We start from the raw sequence: 14,650 nt of genomic DNA on the forward strand, positions 1-14,650 counted from the left end.
TAGATGAATTTCGGCCCAATTAAATCAAAGAATGATTTTTATGACCCATTAGGGCTATTTTAAATTGGTTGTGACCCAATAAGGCCCATTAAAAGTTAACCTAGTTTATTTTAGGCTTATAAGGCCCAAAATATTAAGTTTCATGTATATGGGTCCAATTAGGGCCCATTTGAGAGTTCTATGTTCAAGATAGTTAAATTGGAAGCTTATTGGTCCATTAGGCCCAATAAGGAAATCCTAGTCCAAAATGGACTTAAATCGGGATTTCAAGGGTTTCCAATTCTTTGTTAACTATTTGTAGTGCTTGAATAAAGTGTTTGATGAACGTTTTGTTGTTATTGAATAAGCATCATACATGCTTTCACAATGTTGGTTCATAATTGATATAATTGTTGTAGTTACAAAGCATCAAAATTCCTAGTTGTGACAGACCCATACCGTGTGGTCTTAGAAAAAATATTATATTATTTTTAGTGTATTAAAATTTTTATATTTTCTGAAATTCTTATTTAAGGTTTTCGAATCTTAGACTATTTCCATGAAAGGATTAAAAAAACCATTATATAATTTTTTTAGTGCATTTAAACCTTCATTTTTTTTTTTGAAATTTTTTAATCTAATGAATTGTAACAATCAAAACGTTGAGAATTGTACCTAACATTTTTTTTATCTAGGGTTTCCAGAGCTCAATGTCTTAAATGATATATTTTAAAATATATAAGGGTTTAACGTACAAAAAAATAATATAGTGATTTTTTTAAGACTTTAATAAAAATATGTTGAGTTTTTATAAGTTTTTCCCTAATTGGTTTAACATCTTTGGGAGTTTAGAAATAAGATTATTTATGGTAAACATCAACACAAATTAAAAAAAATAATTAATTAATTTTTTTCTTGTGTTCGAATAGGGTTGAGCTTTACTTAGATTGGGTGTCATGGTTACAAAACTATATTTTTTTCTTTCTTGTAATATGGTAACTTTTGTTTTGTTCTAACTTTTTGTTAGTTCTTGATTTATTTTTATAAGAACGGATGGTGCATCTCTTTCCATATATCGCGGTAAGATTCGGTATGCGGTAAACACTACATCGAGGCCCTCCAAAAAAGTGTGGTATGCGGTATGTGAGTATCAGTTTTCTTTTTTATAATATATATATATATATATATATATATATATATATATATATATATATATATATATATATATAGAGAGAGAGAGAGAGAGAGAGAGTCGGCCCAATACATGGGCGAAATGGGCTAAGGCCCAGCGCATCAGATATGAGGGGGCATCATTTAGTCCGGTTAGTAATACACTTGTATCGGCAGACAAAAAATACCCCTAAGTACCGATTTGATTTCTCTCTGCACAACGACGCACGCGTAAGGTGGGCGCGAAACTGGAGATGTAATTGGCATTTGTGATTGGTTGATTGCCGATCGACGCATAGAAAAATGAACTCGTAGAAGATCGAGGAGTCGATTGCTTTAAATCGATTGGTTCTAAATCTAATTTCTACTTTCCGCTTTCTCTTATTCTCGTATTTCTGATTCTTAATTTGGCGTTTTGTATGAGTTGGAGTCCGTCCGTTCAAAACCTTCAGTTAACGAGGTAATTATTTGTTCTTTTCTCCTATTTCCGATTCCCGATTTGTTCAAAATATATTTGTTTTCTTCGAAATATACCTATTTGATTTCATAATTATGTGTTTTGATTACAGTCTGCACCACCTCCATCATCGTCGCTACCACCACAACCACAACTACCACCGCCACCACCACCACCTCCGTCACAACCTCCGCCACCATCTCCACCACCACCACTACCTCCGTTGTCACCACCATCTTTGCAACCTTTTATGGGTTTGGGTTTTGAACAAACCTTCACATGTATGATCTTTTATGGGTTTGGGTTTTGAACAAACCTTAACATGTATGATTTTTTCCCTTACACTAACCATTTACACGATGTTTGTTGTATACCCTCTTTTATATTGTTTTTCGTTATGTAATTTCTCCGCTCATTGTATCAACTTTTGGCCCCGTAACTCTTTTTGTTTTATTCTCCATGGGCTGCAACCTTGATTTAAGTTTTAGTAATCAATGAGTTATCTTTTTTACTTATTTATACGTTTACATCATGTAATTGATGTTTGTACTTATGTCTACGTTTTTTACGAGTGTATTATATAAGTCATAAACCTCTCATATTCATAGTTGTGATGTATGAGATATGTTTGTCACTACTTGGACTTGTTTGACCAATTTTCTAGCTAGTGAATCTATTTTTGTTGATGATACTCATCCATTGATGAATTTGTCTAATTCTCATATTTTATGTACTTATGCATCGACTTAGATTATTTTTACCTCTAAGTTGATTGGTTAGTTGGTTATGTTATGTTAGGAGCATTAACTATTTAACTTTGTCCCAAGTTTGTTGGGAGTTTCAATACACACTTCGTTTTTCCAAGATGTGTATACATGGTTGTGTTCTTTTTTCAATTATGATCACGAGTATTTATTCTAAAAAAAAAAAACTAAACTAACAAATGTCATCATGGTGTCTTAGTCTACGAGTAATGGAGCGACCCATACGAAGCCTTCGACCCGTAAGTGATGCCAATAACACATCTACACTATTCTCAACTGCTTCCGCTTGTTTATTCAACTCTAATGACTCAAATTCCGAAACAAGATGTAACTCATCTAGCAGCCCAATCGCTGCTGCGGCTGTACACGTCCGGTCCCATGATGGTTGCGGCCTGCAAAAAATTAACCCGACAGTCTGAGGATGATAAGGGCATTTACGTCTTTTACACAGACAAAGATCCCAGTACCAACTTTTTGGATTGGACAAAAAAGTACAAGTTTTTGTTCACTTGACATCTGTCTTGTCCTGGCATGTCATGTCAAACACAGTACAACTTGTTCTGTTTTGTCTTTATCCTGTGTGAAAAATGAATGGGCCGTACCGAAGTTTATGCATTGCGGATACGCCTGTGGTGAGTGAGATGCACGGAAGATCCTCCCCCCATACTAAATCTGCTCGTTCCTGTAAGAATATAAAAGGAACGTCGGACTATTTTAATAATTACCTAAATTACCCTTGAATAAAGGACAAGAAAAATATCGTGATAGCATAAATCAATTGTATAGGTTCTTGGAATTACGATACGAGCAATTTATTATAGAAAGTTTCTAGAAAAGAAAAAAAAACAATTGTATTTTCAATATTTTATCGATTTCGTTGCTAAGACTATTTTCTCTAGCGATTAAAAAACCATTATTTTTTTAACCATTTTTCCAAATTACCTAAAGATAGAATACATAAGGGTACAACATATTTTCACCAATTTATCGATTTAGCCATTCAACTACTATTTTATTATTGATTAAGCCATTGCACTATTATGGGTTTTATGCAGAAAATTCTCGTTATTTTGGGGGAAAACTTTTACATAGCCCTAATTATTTTTTTTGGACAGAAAAGTCCTGATTATTTAACATTTTGCCCAAATTAACAAAAACGTCATTTTTTTATTTTAACAGAAAATGACAGATCATGTGATTTTCCCAAAATAATGGGATTTTTCTGTTCAAAAAAAACATTTGAAACTTTATCAAAAAAATTCCCAAAATAATGGAACTTTTCTGCATAAAACCCGCACTATTATTATCATAATCATAATAAAATAATAGTTTAGTGACCAAATCAAAAGGTTTAACTCAATTATGTATCTTCATTAAAGTTTAATCTTAAGAAAATGCACACAAAGGAAGCATTGCAATTTTCATAGGATTGAAAAAGTATTCAACGAAGTAGAAAAAGGTTTTAAGTAAAATTGGAATAAGATATTTTTTAAGTAAATTAAAATGGGTCCCACAAAAAATCAATTACCTTCAAACGCCTAAACATTGCAGCCGAATTGCTCCATGTACCATCAATCAAGATAAAGTTCATTATTTCACTCGAATTTGTCTGTATAAAAATCGAGCATTTTATCACTTCATGGTTAAATGCAAGAAATAGCAATGTAGTTTTGTTTATTTGTTATAGCATCTTACTTTCATTTCATGCATTATTTACTATTTAGCCCTTCTTTCCCTATAAATGATTATTAAATATGACACACCCTTAATTGAGAATTCTCATTTCTCTTACTTTTCTCTTTTAAGTCGTTCTTAAAAGGAAACACAAACATTATTTCCATTAAGTCTATTAAATAAAAAATAAAAATCTCAAAAAGGATTAAAGTGAAAGCACCGAATGTGGTTCATGAAGAAAACTTGTTGACATATTTCCATTGAAGCTATCTTCAACAGACTTTGTAGGTGCATTCTTATTTGGATAAAGACACCAAACATTATTTCTCCCTGAAAATTTTTGTTTATAAATTATAAGTAAAACATTGAAATTTAAATAGTTGTTATTCTTATTGAAGTGGTAGATTGATAAGTAGAAACCTGAATGCATGAATGCTTTCCACATTATTTCTTCATGTTCAGCTATCCCATATATGCATAATGTAGCTGCATTAATGCCAAATACTTGCCATAATAACTTCCCTGTGTTGTTTTGCCTCAAGAAATCCTACAAAAGTAACAAGATTATCTCAAATTACTAAAAAGAAACAATCAATTTGCAATAAAAAATCGGTGAATAGTGATTAGTGTATTATGTATATACCTTTGGATGCATATATAACCAAAACCGCATCCTATGCCAAAGAGAACAAGGCACAACACTCGAACACATGCAATCTTCAAGAGGAAGCCAACACTGTAATAATTCGATTACAAACTTATTTTTCTAAGAAAATCAAAGATGATATAGAACAATTAAGAGAGACTGAATCGTATGATAAACCTTTTGGCAAAGGTAACCTCTGCTTCCAAGTAAACGACATGCTATTTGTCGAGCTGAAAAGAAATGGAGCTTTTGTTCAGAATCATCTAAAGCCCTGTATTTTGCTCTGTGTTTTTTATCTTCTTGTGTCTTGAAGTCCCCCTGGACATTAGCATAGTTAAACATATCAATTTGCTATAAAATGATTAGATTCGTAATCACTTTTAATCAATTATCCCTCCATCAAGCTTTTGGATATTACATTGTGATGGATAAGATAAGGCGTCGAAATATAAAACACCCATCATTTGGAATTGAACGAAAACTTGATTAAATTGATAATTTGTAATCGATAAAATGGAAATAGGGTTTGAATTCCTGATACCTTGAGTTTACCACCAAGTCCACCAAATTTCATCTGGGCATCGCTTTCTGTCTCTGAAACGATCATTTCCTCGACGATTTCCGCCACTTGTGTGGGTAATGGGGAATCAGTACCCCAGGCCTGCCATTCTTGTAGGCTAATAGTGATGGGTGACGTGGGTCTTGCTTCATTGATGTATCTTCCATGGTCTCCAGATGAAGGAGACGCATCGGCGGAAGAATCAATAGAGAGGGCACCGGAACAGACGGTGGTTGAGGGTGGCGCAGCCATGTAGGTGGTGGTGCGTAGAAAGGTGTATTTTGAGCATTTGAGTATGTTGAAGACCCTAAAGCTTGTAGCAGCAGAGGTGAACATGGTTTTGCTTTACTAGTTATTATTGGGTTTAAAGATTTGATTACTAGACTATCAAAAGACCCAAGGCCCAGCTAAGACACCCATATTGTTTACAATCTCAAGTTCTCAACCCATGACATCATCATGGCCTCATCATGGGTGAGCAAAGAGGGTTTTTAATCCGGCTTGGAAATGGGTTAAATTTTTTAGTAAATTACACGAATGGTCCCTATGGTTTAGGGTAATTTGCGCGTCTCGTCTCTAACTTATTTTTTTAACTCGGAAGGTCCCTACTGTTTGTTTTAGTTACGCGCTTGGTCCCTGTCTTACCTAAAAAGACTATTTTTCCCTTGATTTTTTAATTTATTTAAATAAACATACCCCAACCTCACCTCCCTCATCTTACCTTACCTATCACATCATTTTTCACTATTTAAATAATAGTCTTTTTATGTAAGACAGGGACCAAACGCGTAACAAAGACAAACATTAGGGACCATGCGTGTAACAAAAACAAATAGTAGGGACCTTCCGAGTTAAAAAAATAAGTTAGGGACCAAGCGTGCAAATTATCCCAAACCATAGGGACCATTCGTGTAATTTACTCTAAATTTTTATTTGGAGCTAATGCTATAAAAACTCATAAGTTTTTAATATTTTGTTGTTTTGTCTAAAGTTGGATTTTATGTGCTAATTTGTTCGTTTTTAGCCTCTAGCTGGTTTTTTCCTTTAGAAGTCGGTAACCCTTACTTGATTGGACGAAGGTGTTTAGTGGGTTGCCAAATTAGTATAGATGACGTGTGTCTTCAGGAGAAAAAGGGGAATAGAACGGGGGCATGGGGGTATTGAAACTTGGGTCTCCTAGTGGAAGCTTTAACTACAAAACTAGTAATTTTGTGTATTCACTTCAAACTTAATCTATTTAACGTGTATCTTTTTGGAACTTTTAAATAATAAGTATTATTATTATTATTATTATTATTATTATTATTGTTATTATGAACTTATACATACATTATTAAATATGTTTTTTAATGTGTAAATATATTTTTAAAGGTAAAAAATATGTTTTAAAGGTATAAACATATTTTTAAAGGTATTTATATATTTAGAAAACGAATTTATATATTTAAAATGTATGTAAACATTTAACAACATATTTATACATTTGAAAGCGTATGTATACTTTCAAAATATATATTTAAACGTATAAAACAGTTTATACATATAAACATGCCTCGAGACATTTTATACGTATTTAAACATATAAAAATATTTTTATACATATAAAAATATATCAAGACGTTTTATTCATATTCATATGGATACATTATGTATAAAGACGTTTTTAGCAAATTCATATGTATATATTATGTATAAAGACGTTTTTAGCAAATTTATATGTATAAAAATATATAAAAAAAACAAATATTTATATGTTTATATGCATAAACATATAAATATTTATATGGTACGTATGTATAAATACATTTTTATATGTTTAAAAACATATAAATATCATTTTAATACATATATAAACTTATAGATATGTTTTTTATAAATAAAAAAACGCATCATTAAATTTGTATATGTAATTTTATGTATACATTATGTATAAAGACGATTTTTGCTTATTTATATGTATAAATACATATAAATAGTGTATTTAAACGTATTTAGTATGTGTATATGTATTTATTTCATATAAAACATATTGTATACTTAAAAATATGAAACTACTATATAAATACATTCAAAAATATCTCTATATATTTATATATGTAAAAAAATGTTTTTATACATATAAATAACGCTTTTTTGCTTATAAATAACGTTGTTATACATATTTAGATGCATAAAAACGTTTTTCATACACATAAAAATACATCAATATGTTTTTATAAAAAAATACATATATACCTAATAAATATGTTAAAATACATTTTTATGCGATATATATATATATATATATATATATATATATATGTTTTTAAAAATAAAATATTTCGATTTTCAATATATAAACACGCCCGAAAAATTGTAATGATAATAATAATAATAGTAGTAGTAATAATAATAATAATAATAACAACAACAAAAAAAAAATATTAATAATAATAATGATAGCAACAACAACAACAACAACAACAATAATAATAATAATAATAATAATAATAATAATAATATTAGTAATAATAATTGTTCCAGCATAACACATTATGTATATTAAGTTAGGAAATAAAACATAAGAATGCTTCTAGCTTGCTGATTGAAGTTGTTGCCAACAGTATAGGAGGATCGGGTTCAAATCCTCATTGTCTCCATTTCGTTCAGAATTTTCATTTTCATTTGAAGGCAACAACGCACATCAGCTCCTACTCAGCATCTTCCCTCCAATCAGCTATGGGTTCAAATCCTCATTGTCTCCATTTCATTCAGAATTTTCATTTTCATTTGAAGGCAACAACGCACATCAGCTCCTACTCAGCATCTTCCCTCCAATCAGCTATGGATTGATCAGAAATAGAAGGTAAAGGGTCAAAACTGAACAATTTTTCTGGTATTTGTGGCATAACGAACATAAAATTTAATTTTGAGTAAAACCGACAAAAAACTGAAAACTTAAGGGTTTTTATGACATTAACCCTTTTTGTTTGTTATCAAAATCGGGTTGGTTTTAAATCGATTTTGGAATAAAAAAAACAAACTTATCTAACCATTATATAACCCACTAGAACCGGTTTTTGAAAATCTGTTTTATTAGATAAACATGCTTTTTTGAGTTATTGAATTTAAAAGAGATGTTGTACTTGGGTGGGCTCTTTGAAATGGAGCATCTTGGTGGTGGTGATATTAATGTCATTAGGCATTGGAAAAATGACTTAAGAGGTTAATCATCTGTTTGGTTTGTTTTCATTTGGTCACTTTTCTTTTTTTTGTATTCAATATACCATTTAATTTGTTGTTTGCGTTCACATTAACCATTGTGACGGCCTATCACCTGTTATTGAAGGTTTCCGGTGTCTTTGTCCTCTCCGGTCACCTTCTCCGGCGAGATTCTGATGAACATGAATATTCCGGCAAGTTAGTAGCAAATGTTCTTCTTTGTCAAATCTGGAAAATCTCTTGAACATTATCACATCATAACCCACACACAATGAAAAATTAAAACTGAAATTGTGTTTGTGTATGAGAATCAAAAGGTGAAATTCTTTTTTAGGGTTTTCGTTTGAACAAGATGGCAAAATCCAAGATCGAAATCAAAAACTAAAATCGTGTTTGTGTCTGAAAACTGAAACGCCTTCCAGATCCAAGATCGAGCTTAACAAATCGTGTTCAGAAAAAGAAAGGGATAACTCGAACACAGAAGATGAACACTTGCTTGTTTTCTAAGATCCAACACACACTTCAACCAACTGTTTGTTTTCTGGACCTTCAAACTTGCGGATGAACACACTATGTGTTCTTGAACATGAACCCAGAAAATTAAACATGAACCCGCTATATGTTCTATGTGTTCTTGAACATGAACCCAAAAATTAAGCATAAACAATCGTTTTCGGAACAAGATGTGTGTGTGTGTGTGTGTAAAATAGAGAATCGTAGGTATTCTCCTTGAATCAATTTGCAGATCTGGAAAATAGAGAAGAAGAAAAATCGAACAGTGGAAGCCCTAATCGATTTGCAGATCTTGAATCAATCTATATGTTTTCTCTTTCTTGAATCGATCTTCATGTCCTCTCCTTCCCCATCCCCCCTCTCCAGAAACAAACAAACACAATAACTTTTGAGTTCCATCGATGAACCTTCAAACGAACACGTTCATCTCTTTCAAAAAAAACGAACACATTTACACACACAAATCGATTTCCACTTGTATTAGATCTGTTTTGGAGATATGAAGAGGTTCCCATCATATTTGGGTTTCTCGGATCCGGCACACCGGCACACACACATCTTTGTTTTCCTTATTCGATTTCAGACCAAGAACTCGCCGGAATATTCATGGTCATCGGAATCTCGCCAGAGAAGGTGACGGAGAGTCGCCAGAGAGGACAAAGACATCGGAAACCTTCAATAACAGGTGATAGCCAGTCACAATGGTTAATGTGAACGCAAACAACAAATTAAATGGTATATTTAATACAAAAAAGTGACCAAATGAAAACAAACCAAACAAATGATTACCCTCTTAAATCATTTTCCCTTAGGCATTTTGTGTAATTGAAATTAATATGTGAGTTAAGGGAATTATGATTTATACTTTATATTATATGTTTAGCGTGTGCGGATGTAGTGTGCATACATATATAAGGTTAGGGGTGTTCAAAACCGGATTTCCAAAAATTCGGATAATGGTTTTTTGGTATCTGAATCTATATCCGATAATTCGGATATCTGAATTTTCGGATACGGATTCGGATACTAAAATTGGATATCCGAAGCTATTAGATTTTTATTATTATCATATATCAATCCATCCGATTATAAAACAATTGCTAATCATTGTGTATTAATCGTCAATAAGGTGTAGCTAAAATTAATTAAATTATAAATCATTGTCAATTTAGAACACGCAAAGGCGATGAGCTGGTAATTTTAAACGTTAAAAGATGGAGAAAAAAACATCATAAATGGTCCCTGTGGTTTCTCCAGATATGAAGTTTAGTCCCTAGGTTTCAAAATTTTCATAGATGGTCTTTGTGCTTTCAAAACTTTTGACGATTGGTCCTTAACCCTTACACCGTCAGAACCCAACCGTTAAGTCTTATTTTATTAAAATAATAGAATGGCAAGTTGGTCTTTTCACTTGTACCCTTCTCTTTATAACCAAATGCATGTCTGACCATTTAGAAAACCCTCCTCCCACCCTCATCTACTCTCACTCTACTGTGCGTCCATTTGGAAAACTCTTTTGAAAGTGTCGAAGATGGCGATTTATACATGTGGAATCAAAACAATGAAGGTGGCCTCGTGGACGGATCGTAACCCTGTAAGGAAATTTTGGAATTGTTCAAGATGTGGGTTCGTAAGGTGAGTTGACCCTCCGATGTGTGCTAGGGCATTGGTGGTGATTCCAAGATTAATAAGACCAATGAATCGATTGGAAGAGAGGGTTGTGATTACAAGTGCAGAACTATGGAACTACCAAGGTGATATTGTTCTGTTCATGGGTGTTTTTTTTTTTTTTTTTGTTTTTTAATTATTAAGGTGGTTGTAGGATTTGGATGGTAATGATATGGGGGTTTTGGTTTATTTTGTAAGCATCTAACTAGTTTAGGGGTTTATGGATTGTGATGGAATGGGGATTTTTGATTTCATTTAGTTGTATGAAGGTTTATGTAACACATTAAGTCAATGGAGGTTTAACGTATTGTGGTTTGTTATAAATCAGTAGTTTTGATATGCATTATGGTATATACATTGTTATAATTGCATCTATTTGAATGGTTGGGAATGGTATTTCAAATATACATTGCTATACATGCACCTTTTTGATGGTTTGGAAATGTAATTCATAACCAAACTGTGGATAAAATTATTACATACCCAAGTTTAAACATGAGACTTATTTTCAAAATACTTAATGATGGAAGGTCTTAACCCATACAGACATTACAAATTTAAACAACCAAACCATAATTTTAGTTTCAAAAGACCTAATTACCTAAACATCCAACTAACTATTTAACAGAATTTCCACTCCTCTTCCCTTTTCCATGTGTCTTCCCTTTTGCTCCAACTTCACCAATGCCTCTCTTCCCTTTACATATTCTGGAATTGTGCCCCTTGTTATGACACTTTGAACATGTGACTGTAAGAAATTTCAGGCTTAATTTAGTGGTTTGGTTGTTGGGCTCGTCAATACCTCTCTTTCTCTTCTTTTTTGGCCTCCTAACCTACATATATGCATATATTGTAGTTAAAACATAAACATACATGTTGACATTCAAAGTAGATATTTAGCCTAGTTGAAATAAGAACTTATGTGTGATGTTTTGGTGGAGTTAAAGTGAATGGACATTTACTTTTTGGCCACATTGAACGACCATTTATTAGATCAATTTTTTTCAGATACATGACCTCCATGTTGATAACCTATATCAAGGATGGACCCAATCCTCAACATTAGGGGCATCTTCTCCATTTTCAGTTTTGTTCCATATAGCATAAAAAACATGTCTACATGGAAAACTTGTAATCTCCTAGAACCTACAAGTGCAACTTCTTTCATTTAAGTTTACCACATATTGATCCTGTCATATGCTTGCCACTTGGTACTTTCCTTCCCCATTATACTTAGCTACATACTTTTTTGCTTCAGTCTTAATCTACTCTAAAATTATAGTTGCAATAGTACTTAGTTCCCCTTGACATTTATCTATTTCCTTTTGCACAACACACAATCTCTTCATGAGATACACTCTAATATACTCTAAGCATGTGATGATTGGTTTATCCCTACCTTCATTTATCTTAGAATTGAATACCTCACAAAGATTATTCAACAAACAATCAGTGTGTGCCCTACCTATGTAAAACATATTAAAAAAGAAAATTACACGTTTTATATTAAAAAAAAAACTTAAAACTCAACAACTTGTTAGTGGCATACAACTGAAGTAAGATTTAGACCATATCTTTCCAGAAATCTTACACAACCAAGCATGAGCTTCATCATTAATTTTCTTCAAACTACATATACTACATGATAGATTCCATTGTTTGATTCTAGACCCACAACAGTAGCACTTGCCCAGAATATGGTCCTTTCAAGAATGTACCATCCACTCCTAGAAAATCCCTTAACCCAGATTTAATTCCCAACTTCAATGCACCTAGACATACATATGTCCTTCTAAAAGTGCTTGTAGTACTCGACAAGTATTCTTCATGATACACATCTATCCTAACTGTTGTGTTGGGATTAGTGTTTTGCAGTTCCAAAGCAGAATCCCTCAGACACCCATATTGTACTTGGTAGTCCCCACTGATGATACATTCAGCAATTTGCTTTGCCCTAACAACCTTTTGAGTTAACATACCAAGCTCCAATTTCTTACACAACTCTCATGTGAAGCTTTTATTGGAATTCTAGGGTTACTTTGAATTTGTTGAACATTTATGTTTGCTAAATATTTGGAAGTACACGCTTTAACTAATCTCGTCTGCAAATATTTATGGTCATCTTGTACTATTTTCACCAACCAATCTTGATTTTCATTCTCGAGATTTGGACTGCCCAAGGACATTTTCCTTTTTTACTAATCACATTTTTTCCCTTGAACTTTACTTTATTTTTAGTTGATGGGCCACCACATTCAACTGTTTCAGTAGATTGACCCACAACACCTCCATATTTCACCCCTATCCTGATTTTATCATTTTTTGCTAAGTAAAGGGACCTACTTGTTTGTACAACATGTGAAAGCATGTAATCCACAACTTCCTTATTTTGTTTGAAACGATGACCCACCCTATACGGTTTTAAATGGATCTCCCCATGTGAGCATGTAGTTGACCTACTCAACTCCTTGAGCATTCTCTTCCTTTCATCTTCATGAAATCCTGCAAACTGGTAATCATTGCTATGAATAACTTCTAAATCTTCATGAACTATGTCATTCCCTGCAGTTTTGGTTTGCTTGTTTAAAATTCCAAGTTCATCTACATCCACAACACTATGGAATTCACTCATGTCTATATCCATATCAAATTGTAAGTTAGACTCATCTACATTGTACTCACTATCATCAAAATCATCTCCATTATTATCAGAACCATCTCCATCCTCGGTATTAAAAGCATCTCCATTATCATCACTCAACATGCCCTCTAGAATTTCCATTCCTGCTTTAGTGTCTTCACCATTTGGTATACTGTACTCAACATCAAACTCAGTAAAATATGAATAATCATTTATAAATGCTTCAAATTCATCAACTCTTACACTTTGGTCTCCACCAACATCTTCACAAATTAATTCCTCTCCATCTTGGAAGTTGCAATCAACATGGTAATTGTCATGTGGTTCTTGAGACTCAACTGCATGATCGACTAAATTACCCTTACACACTTCTTCTATGTGGCCCATGGTCACTCCTTCATTCACATCGATCACATTACTTTGTTGGCTAACTTGTGACATTACATATGGGACAATAGTCTTGGAATGATCATGAATTTCATCCATATCTATTACATGTGACTGATCAACAACATAGTTGCCAGGGTGGTTTAAATCAAGCTTTCTACTACATGATCCTACTTCTCTTCTACAAGGTTTTTTTTTCTATTAAGTAATGGTGACACACTCTCAGGTTCCAATTCCTCAATAACAACTTTGGAAGGAAACTTAAAATAAATAGGTACTTTAGTCTGACCATTTTCAATATACACCTTTAGAAGCCTGTGTTTAGGTACATGCGAAACCAATTTAAGTACGTCTTGGTCATTACCTAAGGCAATAAGCCGTATTCTAATGGAAATTCAGGGATACATAAATGGTAGTAAAGGGTCTGCTCACTTTTGTACCCTAATTCTCGAACCATGTCATTGAGTTCATGGACTGAAAATAAATCAGTGTCAACGTCATCTACATATGATACAATACCATCGATGTATTTCCTTCCATGTGACTTGGTGAAGATACCACTATAATGTATCTTCAACGTGATATAGTTTCCATATCCCTCTGCAAACACAAAAATAGACGGGGTAAAGAAGATGATTTATCTTCATGAACACATTCAAGGAAAACAAAAATTGATTTTTTTTTTGAAAAATCATATTGTATCTCAATTGCAAGTCCTTCAAGCTCGCATTTTTTCATGCAAACACCATATTGAGAGAACCATTGTCCTTTACTGTTGTGTAACCCTAAAACCTAATTTTGTATCTTGGATGAGAATGGTTTTATGAAGATGAAGTCAGTGTATCTTGGGAGAGGAATGGTTTGGGAGTTGACGTGAAGAAGACAATAACATAATGATTTCCCTCAAGAAAGAAGAGGGTATAAATAAAAAGACCAATTTTCCCTTCTATTATTTTCATTAAATAAGACTTAACGGTTGGGTTCTAACAAT

The 14,650-nt window shown here is 32.7% G+C and overlaps 1 protein-coding gene across 1 annotated transcript; it reads right to left on the reverse strand.

The window, feature by feature from the left end:
• Positions 1 to 2,414: 2,414 nt before the first annotated feature.
• Positions 2,415 to 5,618, reverse strand: LOC145128885 (DTW domain-containing protein). Its single transcript, XM_079063668.1, has 8 exons — positions 5,232 to 5,618; positions 4,868 to 5,008; positions 4,688 to 4,780; positions 4,465 to 4,591; positions 4,265 to 4,374; positions 3,899 to 3,979; positions 2,973 to 3,052; positions 2,415 to 2,762 (listed from the first exon to the last, which is right to left on the reverse strand). Exons 1-8 carry the CDS (start codon positions 5,583 to 5,585, stop codon positions 2,543 to 2,545), a joined length of 1,206 nt encoding a protein of 401 aa, XP_078919794.1. The 5' UTR covers positions 5,586 to 5,618; the 3' UTR covers positions 2,415 to 2,542.
• Positions 5,619 to 14,650: the final 9,032 nt, after the last annotated feature.

Source organism: Lactuca virosa, chromosome 8 (assembly GCF_052849685.1).
Source record: "Lactuca virosa cultivar CGN04683 chromosome 8, Lactuca_virosa_CGN04683_v6, whole genome shotgun sequence".
Taxonomy (NCBI): Eukaryota; Viridiplantae; Streptophyta; class Magnoliopsida; order Asterales; family Asteraceae; genus Lactuca; species Lactuca virosa.

Bases quoted from the DNA above. Each gene is read 5' to 3' on its own strand.
- LOC145128885 (XM_079063668.1), bottom strand. From the start codon at position 5,585: ATGTTCACCTCTGCTGCTACAAGCTTTAGGGTCTTCAACATACTCAAA. The intron at 3,053-3,898 runs GTAATTGATTTT...ATATTCTTACAG, and splicing joins CAATGTTTAGGCGTTTGAAG to GAACGAGCAGATTTAGTATG. The intron at 2,763-2,972 runs GTACGGCCCATT...AATTTTTTGCAG, and splicing joins TCCGCAATGCATAAACTTCG to GCCGCAACCATCATGGGACC.